Below are 21,165 nucleotides of genomic sequence, written 5' to 3' on the forward strand. Positions count from 1 at the left end.
GCAAAAATAAAATGTAATTTTCATTTAGTTTATTCATAGAGGTCTAGTTTAAGAATTTTAAGTATTTATATTGTTATAAAAAAGTGATGTGATGAATTATAATATTTTAAAATATATATGTAAAAAACAATGAAAAATTGAAAATATAAAAATGACAAAATTATTTTATTCATAAAAATTACTATTAGTCGCAAAAGCATTTTTAAAAATTGAGTTTCCAAGCCAAATTTTTAAAATAAAAACTCATATATATTTTTTATTATTTAGTATTGAAATTGGTTGAAAAGTAATTTTTTATACTAAAACCACTTTTTAACTTACCTTATGTTTGGTGGAATATTAGTAAAAGAAAAGAAAAAAAAGTAAAGTAAAGAAAGAGATGGTTTTTAAAAGAAAATATATAATATATATACTCTTTATTTGGATAGTTAAAATTACCAAAAAAAAAAAATTCTATCAATCATTATTTTGTTAAATAATAAAAAATGAAGGAAATAATTTATTATATTATTTTTTTATTATAACCTTTGATAATATTTGTATTTACTATATCATTTATATGTTTATGTTAATGTATTTTATGTTTTCAATTTTCTTTTATTTTTTTCATAAAAATAATCATCAATGAAATTTATGAAATTCATAAAAATAAGAAAAAAATAGAGATAATAAATTTACTGATAAATAATATTTTGTATTCTTAATTTAATTTTAAAGTTTAAAATCATATATTTTTAATTTTAAAAAAATTAATAAAGATGTAATAATCATTTTATATTTTAAAAATTTTATTATTTTTCTTTCGCTTCCTTTTCTCCCAATTTGAAGTAATTAAAAAATAAAAAAAATTGAGAAAAATCAAGGAGAGTTAAGCATACTTTCATTTCTTTTATTTTTAGTTATGTCATATACAAATATAAAAAAATTTCGTATTTTCTTTTATTTCTTTTCTTTTTCATTCATTTCTTTTTTCTTCCTTTTCTTCAATCCAAATATACTATTAATGATAAATAAAGTAAAGTTAACTAAAGTTTATTTGGATAAATTGTAAGATTAATTTTGATAAAATTAAAAATAATGATAAAAATTATTATAATTATGATTAAAAAAATATTATTATTATTATAATTAAAAAATTTATAAAAAAGTTTATACCGCATATATTTAACTAAAATTAACATTTAAATTTATATGACGATGCAATAAGCTCAACCAACTTCACAAAAAATATATTAAAATGCAAACCTCAGTCAAAATACTCAAGTTAAAGTCATAGTCAAAGTACTAAAGTTATGAGGGCAGGCAGCTAAAGAGGCAAGTAGTTTCGTTACTGGTCACCCAACATGACTTAATTCGGATCCTGATTTCTCTCCCGGACCCTAAAATCCCCACCCGACCCGAAAAGACTTCCATTAACAATCCAGAATCCCACTTTCTCCAAATCCCAAGATTTTCCCTCTCTCAGAAAAAAAAAAAAAAAGACATGAGGGCACAGAAGAGGCCAATCCACGCGGTGTCGATGTGGGTGAGACGACAGCCGCCGAAGGTGAAGGCTTTTTTGGCGGTAGTTTCAGGGATGGCAGCTCTTGTTCTTCTCCGATTCATCGTACACGACCATGACAACCTCTTCGTCGCCGCCGAGGCTGTCCACTCCATCGGAATCTCTGTCCTCATCTATAAGCTCACAAAGGAGAAGACTTGTGCTGGTAATTCGCAAAAAAGCTATAACTTTCCAATTGATAAGAAATTGTAGATTTTGTTGTTGCTATTTTTTTGATTAATTTGTAACTTAAATTTTAATGCATGATACATGGATGCTTTTGCCCTAATTTAGTAACTTCAATAGCTGATAACGGTTAGGGCTAATTTACAAAATTTTAAAGGTTTGGGTTTGGCAACTTTGTGCCGATCGATGGTAGATTTTAGCTTTTATTGCTGCTTCTGGGTTGAGTTTCTGTCTTGATTTTTCGTTTCTTTCGATTTAAGATATCTGTTTCTTTGTTTGTTGACTTGAATTCAATTCTTGATTTATAAAATTTACTGCTTTGTCCTAATTTTTCTCATCTATCATGAAGTGGAAGAGTTATGCTGCTATTGGTGAAGTCGAAATTTCATGAGACATTTTGCTTTTGTGGCAGCTTTTGATTGAATTTTATTTTATTTTATTGAGGGTTTTTGAATTGAATTCTGATGCCTAGAATTTATAAGTTTTTCTTTTAGTATTAATGATCTTACTACATTGTCATTTCAATTTTAATGAAGGTTTTTTTCTTGATGCAAAGGGAAGCCCTTTTTTGTTTGTCTCACCAGTTTGATGAATTTTAAGTGTTTAGTCTGTTATTATTTTTATGCTATGCCAATTCGTTTGCTGAATCCAATTTTTGTTTGTCTCACCGGTTTGATGAATTTTTTAAGTTTGCTCTGTTTTTATTTGTGCATTATGCTAATTTTTTTGCACGAGTAAAATATTCTATTTTTATGGTTTGTCCTAACTGTATTGTAGGACATGAATGTTTGATTGATATAAAGGTTGTTTTTGGGGCAAAAAGGAGTTGCTTTCTTTCTTTTCTCTCTTTTGTGACTTTCCTGTTATGCGTAATACTTGTTCCTGTTAAAATGCAGTATGTCTATTAATCTTGTTAATTTGTTTACACTACATAAATGATTTAATTAATTAACCCTAGATTATTGGTTAAGTGTGTTTTATGATTTATCTGAGTAAAGAAAGTATTTATTGGTGAAAATATTGGTTTTATTCATTCAATTGAATTGTTTTAAAAATATTTTTGAATGGTTGCAGGACTATCACTCAAATCCCAGGAACTAACAGCTATCTTTTTAGCTGTTAGGCTGTACTGTAGCTTTGTCATGGAATATGATATACACACCCTACTTGATTTAGCCACATTGGCTACAACCTTGTGGGTTATTTATATGATCCGTTTCAAACTAAAGTCCAGCTACATGGAAGACAAGGACAACTTTGCTATATATTATGTTGTGAGTTTCTATCAGTCATATTAACTTTTTCTTTACTTGCAATTATATATTTGCAGCCCTGTCTTACATATTGTTGGGTTTAGAAGTGAATACTACTGGCTTTGTCTCTTGTATTTCATGTTTCCCTAGTCAAGAGATGTTCATGTTTTGTAGTAAAGCTTATCTATTGTCTGAGATGTATGTAATCTTGAAATATATGTTGATGCTTACAGAGGAAAATTGCTAACTAGTTTCTCCATTTCATGATAGTATTTTCCAGGGTTTCATTGTTAAATTATTATTTCTTCTATTTGCTTGGGGATCTGCATATTAAAAATATAAATCTCATTCCTTTTTAATCCGTTTCATACATAAGACGTCTACTTATTTTTTGAGATGTTTTATTATTTTTCCTTTCATGTGTTGCTCTTTGAATCATTGCTAGTCTTCTAACTGGCTATTGAGCTTTCATTTGTCTTCTGTTGTTCTTAGTGCTGTTTGTTTCAAATTCCACTTTGAAAGTCACCATATGCCTTATCCTTCTTTTGATTCAATAGATACAATCATGTAACTAATTGAACAAAAAATATTAAAGGTGTTACTTTTTTTTGGTTGCTATGCATGGACTCATATTAACTGCACAATTATCTTCTTTGTTGTACAAGTGGATTCTTTTTCTGAACAGTTTCTAGAAGTCATAACCTTGCTTTTGAATTTGGATGCAGGTCATCCCTTGTGTGGTATTAGCTCTGGGTATTCACCCATCAACATCTCATAATCTATTGAACCGGATTTTCTGGGCCTTCTGTGTATATCTGGAAGCTGTTTCAGTTTTGCCCCAGTTGCGAGTGATGCAAAATACAAAGGTAAAAATAACTTAAATGGTAGAGATACATTTAGAAGCTTTATAAGATTATGTCCGTAACCTATCTTCTTTTTGTGCTTTCAGATTGTTGAGCCTTTCACAGCTCATTATGTATTTGCTTTGGGCGTTGCAAGGTTCCTCAGCTGTGCTCACTGGGTTCTCCAGGTTTGATCTTGTGACGTGAAGCTGAATGTGATTGGTTTTGGTTAATTTTTTATCAATGTTTAGTATTTTTGAGATTGAGACCCAGTTTGAGCATTTAATTAATGCTAGTCTGTTTATTGTAAAATTTATCTGCTTTGGAAATAATTGACAGCTTGAGCCTGCATGATGAATGATCCTGAAAGTTGAATTGAATGTCTATTGCCTAAGATGAGTCTGGTTGTTGCTTTTAGATGTTAATTGTTGTCATTTTAATTAGCCACATTCTGCGTGGAGGGGAAACCATTTTATGATGCTGGTTAGTGAAGTGTTATTGTGAATTTTATGAGGGTGATTGCATTAAGATATTAATTCATTCTCTACTGCTTTCAACAGGTTTTAGACAGTCGAGGACACTTGCTGGTAGCCTTGGGTTATGGATTGTGGCCTTCTATGGTTCTTATATCAGAAATTGTCCAAACTTTCATTTTAGCAGACTTCTGTTACTATTATGTCAAGAGGTTAGTTAAAACCATTATAATGTGTGGCATGCAAGTATAACTAAATACTCTGGTGAGCCTAAACATCAGTAATGTTTACTTATATAATCATTTATGCTTTGCAGTGTCTTTGGAGGGCAGCTTGTTCTCCGTCTTCCCTCTGGAGTGGTATAAGTAAAGATGATGTTTTGGTGTGGTCGATGAACTTGCTGCTGAAAAAAGTATAACTCCTGTTACAAATGTGACTAGGTGTCATTGTTTAAGTTCTGGTTTTTGCTCTCGACGCGTTTCTTGTGACTGGAAATTAGTGGATTGTTTGTAAATTTCGGGAGGCAGAAACTTTGGTTGGGTAAACATTTGATAGATGGATAAATTTTTGGTGTTCATTTGATGATGTTCTTTGTCTTTAATTATTATAGGCTATTTCTACATGTGATGATGTGTTTAGGCTCTTACATTGGCTTACAATTGTTGCATTGAAGTAATTATGGGACCGGTGTGGGAGTGAAGAAAAGTTCTACATTACCGTTTCAAAATTTCGTGATCAGAGTATTATTATACATGGATAAAAGCTGGGTGTTGGGTCTGTGGAGGAGTGAGCATTTGCTGAAGCTTTAGACAATTATTTGTTAGACATTGAGAATTGAGAATAGGGATGTAATTGATTGAGTTTGAGTTAATATAGTATTAAATTCGAACTTAAATTCAATTTTAAATTTGAGGTTTGAAATTCGATTTAAATTTAATTGAATTTTATTTTTTTAGTTTAAGTTTAACTCGAGTTAAAAATTAAGTTATTCAAATTTATTTGATTAAGTTTGATTAATATGTAAAATTAAATTTAATTTTTATATTCGATAAAAATTTAATTATTTATATTTAAATTTTAATTCGAGTTTGAGATATTTTATTAATTAAAATATATTAAAATATAAATATATAATTAGTTTTACAAATAATTTGAGTTAGGTATAAGAATGTTCTAATAGGTTTTAATAGGTTCGATGGATAAAATAAATTATTCGAATTCGAATTTAATTAGATAATAATTGAGTTAAATTTAAAATTTTTTTGAATCAAACGTTTTTAAACATTAATATATTATTTATATTCTTAATTAAGAATTTACCATCCCTTCTGTAAGTAAAAAGAGAGAGTGGAGGTTAGGTTTTACAGTAGAGTAGGCTGCAGTGCAGTACGACTTGCACAATTCAATCCTAAAAAAATAAAATTTTTTATTGAAACTGGACTTGTTTGCAAAAAGTCAAGAGATTGAAATGATAGAATATTAGAAAAGAAAAATACAATAAATGATTAACATTTTTCATATAGATGTAGTCATATAGCTTGAAAGTTTTCAGTTACGGGGAAGTTTAAAAGATTCTTTCTGGAACCGTAAATGATTAAGGTTTCCCTTTGCTTATGAGAGAATTGATTTTCACTATAATAATGATAGTAGAAGATCCAGCTGCTTTGAAATATTAGCTAAGACATTATTCTTGTACTGTCAGGTTCCTGGCAAGAATACCCTCGAAGGTAACCCCTGGTCCAAAAGCTAAAATTAAGCCCCAGTCACTCTCTTCTTTGCTCTCTGTCTTCCTCTTCAAGCTCTCTTCTATCATGTACTCCATCACATACACAATTGTGTTACTGCTAGCATTTCCGTAGTCCATCAGAGCTCTTCTACTGGCATTAAGTTTCTCTGGAAACAAGTTTAGTCGTTTTTCTATTCGGTTCAAGATTGCAGGCCCACCAGGATGAACTGCCCAAAACATCTTGTTATAGTCCTTATCAGTCAACCCAACAGTTCCCATCAACGTTTCGCAGAAACCTTCAACATTATCTTCAATTATCTGAGGAAGCTCCCTTGCTAGCTTGAAACTAATCCCTTCTTCTGTAAGCTTCCCATCAATTGTCTTTTCAGTATTGGGCAAGAAATTTTGGATTGCCGTGTGAAGCTCGAAAAGAGGCCTCTCAATGCTGAAAACTGGATCAGAGCCTATGATCATAGCTCCAGCACCATCTCCAAAAAGTGCCGCACCAACCAGGTCATATGGTCTATCTGCACTTGGAGGTTTGAAACCGATAATGGTCGTTTCAGAAGTCGCTAGTAAGACCCGGCTCCCAAGATTGTTTTCAGCAATGTCTTTCGCTACACGTAGGCCAGCCACACCTCCAGAGCAGCCCATAAAATAGAGCATGACCCGTTGCGTCTCAGGGCTGAGTTCAAGTCCTTTTGCCAGGTAAAGGTCACCACCAGGCAACCGAGCTTCACTTGAGGAGACATAGACTAGGTGGGTTATGTCTGATATGGGCCTGCCCCATTTTCTGATGCAAATTCGTGACGCTTCAACGGCCATCTCCGTGACCGCATCGTTGCAGATATCCAACCTCTGCTTCACGGTGGGGAGGCCTTCGATGGCAAGCTCTGGGTATTGCTTCAGGATTTCTTCTGACATGACGACATACCTTGTTTTAACAGTAGTTGTCTTGCCTGACAAGCGCCAAAATGCAGGAAATAAGTTAATAACAGTTATTTCAGTCAAAGAGTGAAAAATACTAATTTTCACAAGGGCAATGAGAGTTGACAATCATATTCATAATCTGGCTGCACAAGGGAGGAGGGGGAGGGGAAACTAGTAACTAGTAAGCCAAATGCATCAAAAGGTAAGCACAAATTTAGAGAGGGAAGTTCATAGTGTTACAGAGTCGGCTTAGCTTCTGCCTGAGATCTGGGTCATCGCAGTTGGTGTTCTTAAAATACCCATCAACCAGAAAATCTTGCATGACAAGCTGGTGAGGGAAGGCCTTGCCGAGAGCCAGAATTGTGGCTTTTCCAGAGTTCACCTTCTTTGGGAATCCTTCTTGTGCTTCTCCACTCCCCATATTTTCTTTCCCGTTTCTTTCAATTGAAACGTTAGTGAATTTGCTGGCAAGGGAGGTTGTATAGGAACTCTTTTACCTGCGAAGGAGCATTGATCGGATGCTACTATATATACAGTGCTGCTGCACCTGCAGCCCTAATTTTTTAGAATAAGCTTAAAGGGAGCCATGGAATATTCATTCCAAGTATTGAAAACGGCAAGGGTACCATTATTATTATATGGAGAAAGGGTTTTGTTGAGAAGCAAGACCTTCATGCAGGTGATGTTAACAAGCGTTGGTAGGGGTTTGGTATGAGGTTTGAATCTGCATTTTACTGTAGTGATAGCTTGGTTGGATAAAACGTAAATATGAACTCCATATTCATTAATTTATTTGGTGAAGTTTTAATTATCAAGAAAAACAAATCTTCGTGACCTGAATCACTTGCCAAGATATGCTGCCATCTACTCAAACGCTTTGACACTGTAAGTTGATCTATCGAAGAATATCTGTTAAAAAAATGGCAGGGTTGAAGAATTTGAAAGCCAAGTACAGGGCTATTGACGGATTGTTTACCACTTTACTAAGTTAGCAAATACTAAATATTCAACTACCGCTGATGCCAATGGCATTTGGCCCAATAAAAAACCAACTAGTGACCCCAAAGCCCTGTGGATGGAAAAGAATTCTTTTCTGTCTTGCCAGTTCCTGATTGGCCCCCTATCATACCACGAACAGTGGAGTCCCAAATGCACGAGAGCTAAGCATAAAATAACAGAGATATCAATTCAAATCACCACCAATGCTATCATTTACTTCTCATTCAATACCATGGTTCAATTTCTTCCACTCAAGAAGCTCCATAGCAAACACATTCGGTGGCAAAAACACATCCGGTTCGAGCTATGGCTAAAACAAAGAATTTACATTTATTATTTAGACAATGCAAAGAAAAGCATGATAATCACATGGCAGCTATCAAGCCGAGTTTTTCCCTAGGCTATAATTGGCTCCAGAGGAGGAACCCCTTAAAAACAATCAAAGAGTAGTAAAATTCAAGGAAACCCCAAAGCCAGTGTACAATGAACTTAACTATATAACACCTTCAAGACTGTTTTATTCAAACACGTGCCCAGTCAAACTATGAATTGTTGTTTGTTTTTATCCTAAAAACAATCTATAATGTTGGCATCTCATGGATCTAAGAATAGCAAGTTTTATTGTCACATATTTCCAGATGAAAGTAATGAGAAATAAGACAAAATCAAAGTTCAGACAGGCACTTCCCACTGATAAAATCGATGACTCGAGTGACTGATTGATCAAGTGCGGCAGTCACTGAGGCCAAATTCTGCAGGAATTCCTCTGTAGTTGGTTTCTCACCATCTACTATATCTGTCACTGCTTTAATAAATATTGCAGGGACTTTCAAAAGCTCAGCCACATAGGCTACAGCTGCTCCCTGAAACAAAGGAATAGAAAAATTAAGGTTCAATGCATTGTAAACTTTTAAAGTACAAAAAGAATCTGTTTCAAGCAGTACTGCATTGTTTGCAAGGATGCTTGATCCATTTTTCTTCTTCATTAAGAGATGAGGTGTTTTGGTGATTACCTCCATGTCTTTGATTGTAGCATCATTTGCCGTGACTGATGCTTCATCTTGAGGGGACATGTCCAAAGAATCGCCTGTGGACAATTTGCCAATCTGAAACATAGAGTAAGTTATAATGAAAATTGCCCTTGTATGTGTCTCTTCATAAGGAAGAAGAAAAGAAAAAAGGAGGATCAGAAGAGGGGGGGGGGGGGCAGGAATTGTCTGGAATCACCAACATCTATGAAGTCAACAAGCAAAAACAGATTGAAAGATCAAGTGCTACTTAAATAATGATACAATGCTCCATCATGAACTATATGCATATTGCTAATCAACCAGTAGTTACATCATTAAATGATTAACTACATTAAAAAGTAAAACTGAATGACCATCCTCCCTATGCAAAATTGGTGTATACTTGTACAAAGTAAATGCAATGGCAAACATATTAAATACACTCAATGAGTAGATAAGTTATCTAGGGAAGATAAACAACAGTCTTAACAAACCGACAAGCAAATTCCAAGGGAAAAGACACTTAGAACAAGGAAATGAAAAAGGGATCTTAGAAGTTCAATACATGGAAAAGAACCCAGCCCCCCTGCCAGACAAAGAGGAAAACAAACAAAATTATTACCTTTAGATTAAGTTCTTTCAAGAGATTGGGTGTTGAGAAGACCTGCCGCAAACCAACTCCATATAGATCAAAAACCTATAGAAGAAGAAATAAAAACAAAAATTAGTTACCTAGATATCACTAGCAATTTAGTACATATAGCTGACAAAATATTTGCTTAGCCAAGCACAAATTAGGTTCAAGGTTCATGAACATTAACAGTTTTTACAGAATAGAAGTTATCTTAACAGAGTATTGTTGCCCATAACAATCAAAGCAACCCCTAAAAAAAAAGAAAGAAGAATAAAGAAAACAAAATGATGAATATTATTGGATGCCTGTAGTGTTTAAATGCCAGTTTATGTATCATGTAAATTTGAAGTGAAAATGAATTATTTTTACATTTTAAATACAAAGGTATTACAATAACCAATTAAAAAAGCCCTGAAAAAGAACATGAGAGTGATTGGATTCCTTGTAACCCTTCAAATTCATTTTTGAAGAAATGAAAAAATTGCAATGAAAGTTAAAACAGGTTGCTGCATGAATTTCTGATCCCATGTCCCATTAACTCAAAATGATAAGTAAATGAATTGAAGAGCGAGGGCCAGTACCACTTACAGGGATTGGAATTCTTCTATCATGGAATGCAGCATGAGATACAAGAAAAACATCACCAATCACTGCTCCCTTTGCCTGGAAGAATTCAAGAATCAATATACAAAACAATACACATATACACACTTAATTACAAGTCCCCTGCACATGTCATCTGGCACTATAGCTTAATTCAGAACCTCTAAGCTAGAGCCTTTTTGAAAGGTAAACACAGTCTTCAATGTACTCATAAGCAGTAAGCATTCCTCAGTAGTTTGAAGGGAGATTGACAGAAAATTTCATGGTAGATCATTATTGTAGACATCGAATTAAAAGATAAAAATTTAGTGTAGAGGGACAACAATCATTAAAAGCAATGCATATCCAATAGAAAGATAGCTAAAGATAATTGTTATTATGATGCTTTTTTCTCTTTAATTAAAAAAAGGAGCAAAATTTAGTGGTTGGAATTACCTTAAAACCACCAGCAGTGCCTGCATTTATGATCAGGTCTGGTTGCAACGCCTGGATAGATGCATAGGTCAAAAGAGAGGCAGAAATTGTGCCAACATTATCAACCCCTGCAAAGAATTAATAAGATAACTTAACAAATAGGAATAACAGATTTAAGAAACTTTCCATTCCTTGACATGTCCATTACATACATGTCAGATGTCAATGTGCCTTATGCATCGGACCCAAGTACATTTCAACATTTCACTATGTAATTTCTTTTTTCCGAGTTTTTCTATAAAGGTCTTAATCAGTGCACCTAAGTTTCCACTCAAACCGCAGCTAAGTGAAAAATTGACAGATGACTTCAAAAGGAAGATTAACAAGAGAAAGAAGAAAAATTTTTGCAAGAACAAAGTCCTTACCAAAAGTTAAATCTTTTCCAGGCCAAACCAGATTTATTGTAATTTCTTTGTATGAACCATGATAATGGACCCACGGTACCCCTTTAGGAAACCTGCACCATTGTGCATGGACTTGTAAAAAGAAAAACCAAATAAGCAATATTGAATAATAACCAAACTAGACAGTAAACAATCATCAGATAATCAAGTCCACTCTATTTAACGGTGACATTTTGCTAATGCCACATACCCATCTGATCGTGAAATGAAACACTCAAATATATATATATATATATATATATATATAATGAACAAAAGAAACAATTTTTTGCAAGTATTTCATAGTTAAAAAACTCATATATAGCAAGGGGAAGCATTTTTGCTCATAAAAATCCTGCAACCTCTCTGTCCACTGAATTATTGATGATTAGAAGATTAACCCAATATCAAACTTATTGACTTTAAAGGCTTAAACCCTCCCAAAAAAACTTCTTCAACCAAAATCACTAAAAATAACAAACGGGAAAAAAAGGAACTCACAAAGAGTGAGGGTTCTCAGTCAGCCGGAACTTATTCACCACTGGCAAAGCTTCTGTTTGCATAGCTACAAAAACAAACTCCCCAAATAAAAACAATCCCATAAATATACATATAAATATGGAGAAAGAGAGGAAGGGAGAGCGTGGGTTTTTACCGATGATGATAAGGATAGATGAAATTGGGTGCTTTTCAACTTGAGCAACCGTGGGTTCTAATATAGCATCTGTTCCCTGCCCATGAGGAGCCATAGCTGTTCTTTTATTTCCTTTCCCTCTCTATGTATCTTTTGCTTTGCCTCTTCGTTTCTTTTCCAGTAAGATTCTGTTTCCCACGAAAATCTAAGGTCAGAGAAGGAGGTAGAGAAAGTCAAAGGGAACTGAACGATTGAACACAGCTTGCATTGCCTTAGCTGTACCATACTTATATAATAATAATAAAATAAAAGAAAATAAAACTATTTTACCACTTGTCAAAAACCTGGTAGTTGGCGGATGGCCGTTGATTGAAATGGGGTCCACAAGAGTTTCTTGATCGGATGGCCCATGCAAGCATGTGTTTATTTTAACTTATTTTATGAATAAATATAATTGGGGTGAGTCATCATTTTTTTTTCAAATTTATTTTTTCTTTTTTAATTTATTTATGAGTGTAGATCAAAGTTGAAATATTTTTATCATCAACATTTAAAACTGTCCTATCTGTAATTTTCCATATAAGGAAGGTTTGTGAATGATTTTTATTGCACAAGGACCCACACTGACACCAATTTTTAATTTTATAAAAATTATTTAAAAAAAAATTATTTGCATTAAACTCAAACTCGATGACAGATTTCGAAAATTACCATTAGAGGGGGTCTATCAATACTAATGATTTTTATTGTACAAGGACCCACGCTGATATCAAATTTTAATTTAAAAAAAAATTATTTTTCAGAGAAAATAAATAAATTATTTACATTAAACTTAAACTCAATGACAGATTTGGATATTTAATTTTGAAAGGGTAATAAATAACCTTAAATTCAATGGCAGATTTTAATACTTAATTTTGAAGGAATAATTAATACTATATTTTTTTTTATAGAACTTCTAATATCATATATCTATGCATATAAACAATATATTAATAATAAGCTCATAAAATTATAAAATAAAAATATTATTATAACAAAATTTAATTTGAAAGAGCATCAGTACTTTCAAATTAATGGTGGAATACTTAATTACACAATCTTTCAATGAATTATAAAATTTTTTATTATTTTGATAGTTTAAAAAAAAAAAACAAATAAATTAGTTGTTAAACAATATTTTGGTATCAAAACAAGAAAAATAAATACATTTTACAAAAGAATGAAGTTAAAGTTTTGAGGTTCAAAGTTATGATCAAATCTTTTATAAGATGATTTTAACCTTTTTTTTTTTTGAAAAATAAATTGCAAAACAACATGAAATAAAAATCTAAAGTAAAATTAAAAGTAAAAAAATTTATATGGAGAGGAGTAATTATAGTAAATTATAAAGAAAAGGAAAAAATTGCTGTATAATTTTAATCCCTCTTAAATTATAATGTATAAAATTAAATTATGAAACTAAAAAATAAATATTATAAATATTAGAATAAATTTGATAAATATAAATAGTAATATAATTTTAATCATTCTTAAATTCTAGTACATAAAATTAAATTACGAAACCATAAAATAAATAAATAAATAATAATTCTAATATATAAGGAACTAATTTAAATATATATAAAAACTATTTGATACATTAATAGTAAAGTTTTTTAATTCTATAATGAAGTTAAAATGATGGCATATGTCTAACTTCTTTTTAAAATTAATTTTGTTAAATATATAAAAAATATGTGTCATTATTTTAATCCTACTTGTGAAATTAAAAAATTTCGCTATCAATGTTGGCTTCTATCAACATAGTTTGTTATAATAAGCAAAGAAAAATAGAAGGATTTCTTTTTTTTTTTTGGAATAAAAAAGAGAAGGTATTTTATTTTGCCTAATTTTATTGGAGGAAAAAGTGGTAAAGTAAACTACTTTTATATGCTGGTATTTCTTTTCATATTTAATGAAAAATGTTTTAACTTTGTAGATGCAAAGAAAAAAGTATTTCTTCTTCTTTTTAATTTTTAAAAAAAATTTTTAGGCTAAGATCGGAAAAAAAAAATAGAAGGAATGTTATTCGTAAAAACAATGCATTCCAATATATTAGAAAAAGAATATTTCTTCATTTCATAATCCTTAAAACTTTAAAAAGAGTTTACAAAAAAAATTATATTTTTTGGATTTTTTTTTTTTTTGCTTTTTTTTGGCATAATAGAATGAAATGGTGGAATGACTTGAATGTCATCTTTACAATAATTCATGCCAATATCTTCTCTCTCTTATAATGGAAACTTGCATGTGAAATGTACAAACATAAATTAACATGTGAGACATGATTTTTGAAGTAGTTCATTTAATGATTTTAGGGCTTCCTTTCACTGAAAATAACTCATAAAATATTGTGTTTAGGGCTCCCTTTTTTCTTTTCCTCTATGGCATGAGATTTGATATGATGATTGCCAGAAAGTGGACTAAAATCTTTGAAAGATAATGGAAAGATGTGATTATAACTGTGAATGGCACAGAAAGAAAACTCACTTTCAACTCAAAAACATTATCATAATCTTCAGGGTTTCACCTTGTGGAATGAGGAAAGAAGATAGGAACACAATGATTTTGTCTTTACCACGCGTTAAGGGAAGCACATGGTGCCGGTGCTAACAATCAATCTTTTTTTTTTTTTTTTTTGTTTCTTTACTTGAATCCAACAACCTAGGCCCTCCAAAATTTCTTATGTTGGCATATTTCTGGTAGGTTCGTGCATGTTGTAGCTACGTTGTTTGTTTCTCTGTCGTATCAATCAATGTCAAGGGGCAGTCCAATTCAAGGAGACTTGGTTGGGAGAGAAATCATTGTATTTCATAATTTAGGTAGAGGGATTTCATCTAGACTTGAATATGGTTCATTTTTTGACAACCCCCCCCCCCCCCCCCCCCCCCCAAAAAAAAGGGTCATTTAATATTGTGAGCTTTGCTGCGCAGCCGGTCTTTGACAGTCTGCTGCTATAAAGAATTTTGTATCAGTGTATCTGTAGCCTTCAATGGGATAGTCTAGAAGTTAGAAGAAAAGCAGATGGAGAACCAACTGAACAATATCTAAATTTGAGGGAAAGAGGTGCCATAATTTAAACATTTGTTAGCTGGAACATCTATCTAGTCACATTAATGAACAAATAGTACAATCAATTTGTCAATGCATGGACACACCGGAAAAAAGTCAGACCTTACAATGAATTGTGACCTTGTCCTTGAGCCGGAAGCCCAAGAGATTATCAGACGTTTACACTTTGCATGAATTTAAGGCAAACATGTACAAAAGTTTCACCCTTTGACACTCAATACATCAAGATGGCTCAAAATTTTGATGCAGGAAGAAAACATTACAGTGCTTTATTTATCAGAGCCAGGTAACAAATGTCTTGAAAGTAAGATGGATCAAAAGAAGGAAAAGGGGATGAGCAGGTTTCAAGCTGGAGCTGCCATTTGGTAGCGTGGGGAAAATGTCTGGAAGAGGCATCTGACAGTTCTCCCCATTGAAATATGCTCTTCGAGGTAGTGCCCATCCGTTTCCAAGTGTAAAGGAATCTAAATCCTTCCTCAGTAAAATCTGTGTGGATACTGCACCCAATTGATCCTTATCGGCATTTACCAGCTCATTATTATAGTATTCAATTCCCGAAAATAGAGCAACATCATCTGCAAGAGTTTCCTTCTGAATGAGTTAAAAAAGGTCGGAAACAATAGAAGCGGAAACTTAAGCTAAATATTTTGTTATAAAACAGGCACCTGAGAATCCAAAAGAAGGAAGCATTGTACTGATAAAGCTATATGCTGTTGTATTCTGGCTGAAACCAGGATGCTGAACCAGCACATTCCAGTTTGAATAGTTTCTTTTGTAATTGTAGTTTGAGATGGTCAGCTTTACTTTCCAATGTGTAAAGTAATTTTTCATAACATGCCAGTGAATTCGAACTGGGCACATATGATCAGTGCATTGCACTATGTCATAATTATCCAAAGGACCTGATTCTGGTGCAGAAAAAAAACCTTCTCTGGCATTACATGATGAAAGAAAGATGAGTGGCATGCAGGCTTGGAAACTATAGTTGGAAAATATAGATAAATAATGATGCTGTAAATAGACCCGAGCTATATATATAGGTTTTGGATTTCGAGTGAAATCAATTCTAAGAAACCACCTTACGCATGAAATTGTATTTGTATCGACATCTCTGCATCCACAGCTGCAACTAGGGCATGATGTGACCTTGGGATTGTAAAATGTTGAGAGTGAAACACAGCATATCGGTGATTGATTGGCAACAAAGCTGGAATAAGTACATGTTGATTTCCACGTTCCTGGTGAACAGGAAAAAAAAAGTAATTTGTTGGTGCAGCACTATTTTAAGTTTTCACATTCGGATGCATTCTAAAAACAAGATGAAATCTATCTCGGCAGCACTTCCTGACTTCACAAGAAAATGCAGGAGAATAGTGGACCAAACGAGTTATAGTCTACACATTTTCAAACATTTGAATTAATGAGTCAGTTATTAATCAATTGAATTTTCCTGTAGGCATATCCGGGTTGTGGAACATCATGAAATGTCGAAACTGACCAGCAATATGGAAATCAGAATATCTTAAGATAAATGTTCTTGAAAAGTTGATGATAAGAGCATTGAATGGTTTGCTTAACAATTTCATTGATAACTGACATTAGGAAGAGAACTTCATCTAGGTTTATTAGTCTGTTGCCTGTGACTTTTTAAGGTTGTTGAGGTAAGGAGCATGCTACCAAAATTTAAATGTTTACGTTAGCAATAGTGATTCAAATTTCATAAGAAATTTGTTTAGGATTTATTAGATATTATTTGATAGACAGAAAGATTTGTAGAAAAAGAATTTTAAGAGAAAATAAATTTTTAATAGGTAAATCTGACTTACAGAAAAAGAATTTTAAAAAGAAATTGATTGAATTTTTTATATATAAGATTAGGTATGAGAAAAAATATAAAAAAATTATAAGATTTTATGAGATAGATATTTTATGAGACTACTGGAGATTTTATGTTTTATGGGTATGTATAAATGTTATGTTTGTGAGTATATTAGAGCAGACTAAAAGAGTCTACATAATTATTGATGCATGAGTGTATATGAGTATATGTTTATTTTGGTTGAAAATACTTCATAAGACTAAAGAAGATTAGGAAGGCTTATGGGTATTGTTTATTGAATAGTTGATATGATTGATATATGTTTGAAATTCTCTATAACTAGTGGATTTTATTTCTCATTCGTGAACGTAAATTAATTGGATTAAATCATACTAAATTGCTGTCTTTTTGTATATTTGATTAATTGTTTGATTTCGCTTTTATTAATGTGATTGGATTCAGCCTTTTGGCTAACATAAGATTCCTTGAAAGTGAAAGAATTATCAACTAGCAAATCAGATAACAATAAGACCTGATCACGGGTTGTTCAAGAAGTAAGACAGTAAATTATTTTCTCCAATATATTTACAAGTCTTGATTAGGCAAATTTCTAAACACAGCTTGGTTGATTTGTGAAATCTCATATGCAGATGGATTTCATTTCACGGCATACCAGCAGAGAAATCATTGTATTGAGATTGAAGCATAATAATAGCAAAAACTGTCTGGTTGGAATTAAATTGTCCTCACTCCTCTCTTTGGTGCCAATTTTCAAATTATTGCATGATTTAGTTGCATCATATAGTCTACTCTTTTATCTAACAATCCTTAGAATGTCATAGTTCGGACCTCTAAGATCACAACCAGGTTGACATTTTGTGGCTTTTGAGTATATATTGAATGCATTGGCTAATGATGGAGTTAAATTGGGTACTTACTATAAGCTTGGAGTTGTCTTTTACCCCCAATATCAGAAGAAACTGTGGGATCAGTGTCCTCAACTAAGCCACAAGTGTATCCAGGACCTGGAGTCATTAAAGTAAGATTGACTGGTGCTTGAACCTTAGGATTCGCCCCCAAGTTGCCAACCATCATTTCAAAGGAGGAGAATGACTTAGAAGGGTTGATAGCCCAAGCAGCAAGAAGGCCACCTTTACAACAATCATCTGTTCTGTTTTCTGGCAGGGCATCTGGCATGAGATCAGCAATGACAGGGCTTTTCTGGCAGGAGTGCGGGATCTGGAACTTGAACGATGAACAGTTCCCTTGTGTAGTGGCAAAAGCGCCAGACATAGACCAGATGGTCTCATTATTAGCCCATGTCCAACCCAATTTCCAACCAGATTTATCTACATGGCGATATTGATAGTAATTTTGAATTGTTACCCTTGCCTAAAAGCAGAAATATGCTGAAGAATCAGATAGTGAAAGATGAATACGGTGAAGTAAAATTCTAGAGTGCCTGAAAGCTATTATTGTTGCAAAACTGTGGTTGCCCAAAGTATTGGAAGGTTTCTAAGGTAAAAAATTATCTTTCTTTCTTCCTGAAGTGATTATAAATGACATACTAACCATATAGCCATCTCGTGTCCATTGATTAATGTCAAAAGTAACTGTAATGTTCCCGTTGGGATCCAAAGGATCATAGCAATCTGAAAGCCAGTAAGAAATTCAAAGAATCAGTAACATTAATTGTTGGTTTTATTTTTGCTCAAAAAAAAATCTAAGATGCAAAGAAGAAGAAGCTTGATGCCTGATAAAGTGCAAACGGAGATTATTGACATCAACATCAAAGCACGGGACCTTACACGAGAAAAGAACGGCCCCATTTTTTTTGAAGAACGGCAAGTTGAAGATAGGGTAGAAAACTAGAAATTATAGTTGAATGTGACAAGCTACATCCTCATGTAAGCTACTAAATAGGAAGAAAGGCGGTGTTTCCATGTATGTAGACCCAAATCCTCATCATTTACACAATGCTCGTTAGGAACAAACTAAAATCATTGTAAATATCTAAAGTGGAGATGAAAAGACAAATCCCAAATATCCAATTAGAAGGTTCTTTGAATATCATACTAGGCAAAAGAGGATTTCCTTTCGGTTTTGGAAGCATTTTTTGTCCTTATGATATCAACGTTCAAACCAGTAAAAAATAAAAACATTGGATTGGGAGTGAGTAAAAGTCGTTTTGATTGATTTGATTTGATTTATTTAATTTTGATTATAATTAATTTTTTGAAATGATTAATTTAATTTATTTTTAATTTTTAAAATTGATAATCAAACCAATCAAATTAATCAACTTTTTAATAATTAAAAGTAAAAAAATCGATATAAGTATTTTTATTTTTTTTATAAAATATTGTCAAAATCATTAAATTATTTGATGATTTAATTTAAATGATACTTGAGTTTAAGTTTTATTAAATTAAATTTGTGATAAAATAATTATTTAAAGTAAGAGAAAAAAAAATAATTTTTTTAATTATTTAATCAAATCGATCAAACTAAATTGATTTTGATTGATTTAATTATAATTAATTATTTATAATTTTTTAATTGATTTAATTATTTATTAAATAAAAATTAATTAATTTAATTATTAATTTTTTCAAATAGATGGAACCAATCAATTGTCCAAGGTTTTGAGGGATGCCTCTATAACAATTAAGAAAATTACTTCGGATCAAATGCCTATCTGTAATTACATAATTTCACATACATTAAAAGGCACAGATTCCCCCGTGCAGGTGGTACAAACAAAAGAACATAATATAGAAGCCTTAAAACACAGACTACTATCATCTGCGGTTATAAATTCCAAAAAAAAGAAAAAAAAATCGCTTCCCAAATACGTCTTCAATCTTGTAGAAGCAACAAGAACACATGCATTCCAGACATCTATAAATAATTTCCTTGTTCTTAGAAACAAAATAATAATAATAATTCCTATTCTTACATGCACTTTAAAGCACAATTCCAGCATATGCCCTAGCGCAGCATCCCAAGATCTTGTTTTAGCTGTTGTAACTAGGTACATACCCTTTACTCTAAACCCAACAGTCATTAATAGATTCCACGATTTGATATCTCAAGTTGAAATTGAGAATTCAGACCCACATAATCAAGATAAGGACTAGTTCCTTTTACCAAGTCAAATCTATTATAGTTCAGGGCCAGATTTGGCAAATATGAAGTTGTCAAAACCATCCTCCACCTAGATAGTAACGTTTATAGTCGTAAGAAATTAATAAAAAGAAAAAAAAGTTTTGTTTGATTTTGCAATTCATATTACTATATCGTATAAAATATTATATTTATATTATATTTTATATAAAAATTATGTGTCATAATTCGTGTCAACAAAAAATATAAAAAATAATTTTTTGATTTTATTAAATCTATTTATGATTTTTAAAAAATTTTAAATTGTGTTATTTCTATGTGCTTTATTCATATCATTTTTATATCATATCACCGTAACGTATTTCAAATTACCAGGTCTACATTGTCCATTTACTTATCAACCTTTCTTGTTGATGAAAGTTTCAATTAAAGTTCACTACTTGAATGTTGACATTGAGTGACTTATTCCATAGCAGTTGTTTATGTAAATAAGAACAAAAACCATTCATGCCTGTAAATTTTCATTTTATTGTCTTTTACTCAACAATTATAGTGACATTCGATAAAAAAAAAAAGGTCCTAGCATAAGGGTTTCAGTGGAACTCTGGCTTTGTATCTCTTTAGGGGGTGTTTGGTTTGGGAGAATTTATAAATTTTCCTTTTGAATCTTGATAATGAGTATTTGATTCTTATGTTTGATTTAGAGTAATCCGATTATAGGAAAAAGTGATAGATTACTAACAATACTCAAAGTTTCGGAACTAAAAACCCATATCTCCCAATGATATTTTAGGATTCTGAGAGAAAAGTTACTTTATTTTTAAATTTGACTTGAATAAAAAATTATAAAATACCCATTACCCTTTTGAAAAGCATGTTTGAAAGTGACTATAACTCATATATATATTTTTCTGCTAAAAAATTATTTTTTATTGCAATTAATGGCGTTTGACATTAAAAAACACCTTAAATGATCATCAAATATTCATTTTTTATAACAATTTATTATTTAAGACATTTTTGTTTAAAAAATGCTACAAATGATGATCATTTAAGACGTTTTTCCTTAGAAATGCCTTAAATGACCATCAAATATCTTATTTTTTTATTACAATATATAATTTAAGACATTTTTGTTGAAGAAACGTCATAAATAATGATCATTTAAGACATTTTTCCCTAAAAAACGCCTTAAATGATTATCAAATATGGTGTTTTCTTCTTTAAATACCCAAATAATCATTGCCTAAATTATTTAAGGCATTTTTTCAATTGAAATGTCTTAATTGATAATTTAAAATAATTTTTTTTTATTTTCATTAATCAAAATGTTATGACATGATCTTTTTTAGACACACCTATAAGCAAATGATTAAGGCGTTTGTATGAAAAAAACACTTTAAATAATTATCATATGAG

General features: G+C 31.6%; 4 protein-coding genes across 8 annotated transcripts; 1 reads left to right on the forward strand and 3 right to left on the reverse strand.

Moving 5' to 3' along the window:
* The first annotated feature begins 1,305 nt into the window (after positions 1–1,305).
* Positions 1,306–4,916, forward strand: LOC111308775 (uncharacterized). Its single transcript, XM_022907369.2, has 6 exons — positions 1,306–1,706; positions 2,801–3,000; positions 3,705–3,845; positions 3,929–4,009; positions 4,382–4,506; positions 4,611–4,916. Exons 1-6 carry the CDS (start codon positions 1,484–1,486, stop codon positions 4,657–4,659), a joined length of 819 nt encoding a protein of 272 aa, XP_022763104.1. The 5' UTR covers positions 1,306–1,483; the 3' UTR covers positions 4,660–4,916.
* Positions 4,917–5,703: 787 nt separating this feature from the next.
* Positions 5,704–8,115, reverse strand: LAP5 (Chalcone and stilbene synthase family protein). Of its 2 annotated transcripts, XM_089745626.1 has the most exons (3): positions 7,927–8,115; positions 7,191–7,845; positions 5,704–6,979 (listed from the first exon to the last, which is right to left on the reverse strand). In XM_089745626.1, the coding sequence occupies exons 2-3, from the start codon at positions 7,369–7,371 to the stop codon at positions 5,979–5,981; spliced, it is 1,182 nt and encodes a 393-aa protein (XP_089601752.1). In that variant the 5' UTR covers positions 7,372–7,845; positions 7,927–8,115; the 3' UTR covers positions 5,704–5,978. The 2 variants fall into 2 exon arrangements, with proteins under 2 accessions (XP_089601752.1, XP_022763105.2); XM_022907370.2 differs by having other exon boundaries at positions 7,191–8,115.
* Positions 8,116–8,260: 145 nt separating this feature from the next.
* LOC111308777 (5'-methylthioadenosine/S-adenosylhomocysteine nucleosidase-like) lies at positions 8,261–11,946 on the reverse strand. 2 transcript variants are annotated; one of them, XM_022907371.2, is made up of 8 exons: positions 11,709–11,946; positions 11,555–11,618; positions 11,036–11,127; positions 10,632–10,738; positions 10,182–10,256; positions 9,582–9,656; positions 8,963–9,055; positions 8,261–8,812 (listed from the first exon to the last, which is right to left on the reverse strand). In XM_022907371.2, exons 1-8 carry the CDS (start codon positions 11,800–11,802, stop codon positions 8,615–8,617), a joined length of 798 nt encoding a protein of 265 aa, XP_022763106.1. In that variant the 5' UTR covers positions 11,803–11,946; the 3' UTR covers positions 8,261–8,614. The 2 variants fall into 2 exon arrangements, with proteins under 2 accessions (XP_022763106.1, XP_022763107.1); XM_022907372.2 differs by lacking the exon at positions 10,182–10,256.
* A 2,866-nt stretch (positions 11,947–14,812) lies between these two features.
* Positions 14,813–18,613, reverse strand: LOC111308246 (COBRA-like protein 1). Of its 3 annotated transcripts, XM_022906557.2 has the most exons (6): positions 18,374–18,610; positions 18,193–18,272; positions 17,559–18,012; positions 15,880–16,039; positions 15,467–15,732; positions 14,813–15,376 (listed from the first exon to the last, which is right to left on the reverse strand). In XM_022906557.2, exons 1-6 carry the CDS (start codon positions 18,447–18,449, stop codon positions 15,078–15,080), a joined length of 1,335 nt encoding a protein of 444 aa, XP_022762292.2. In that variant the 5' UTR covers positions 18,450–18,610; the 3' UTR covers positions 14,813–15,077. The 3 variants fall into 3 exon arrangements, with proteins under 3 accessions (XP_022762292.2, XP_089598572.1, XP_089598567.1); XM_089742446.1 differs by having other exon boundaries at positions 15,467–16,039; positions 17,559–17,969; positions 18,374–18,613; XM_089742441.1 differs by having other exon boundaries at positions 15,467–16,039; positions 18,374–18,612.
* Positions 18,614–21,165: the final 2,552 nt, after the last annotated feature.

This window comes from Durio zibethinus, chromosome 2 (genome assembly GCF_047325235.1).
Source record: "Durio zibethinus cultivar Kanyao isolate XHJ-2024 chromosome 2, ASM4732523v1, whole genome shotgun sequence".
NCBI classification, from domain to species: Eukaryota; Viridiplantae; Streptophyta; class Magnoliopsida; order Malvales; family Malvaceae; genus Durio; species Durio zibethinus.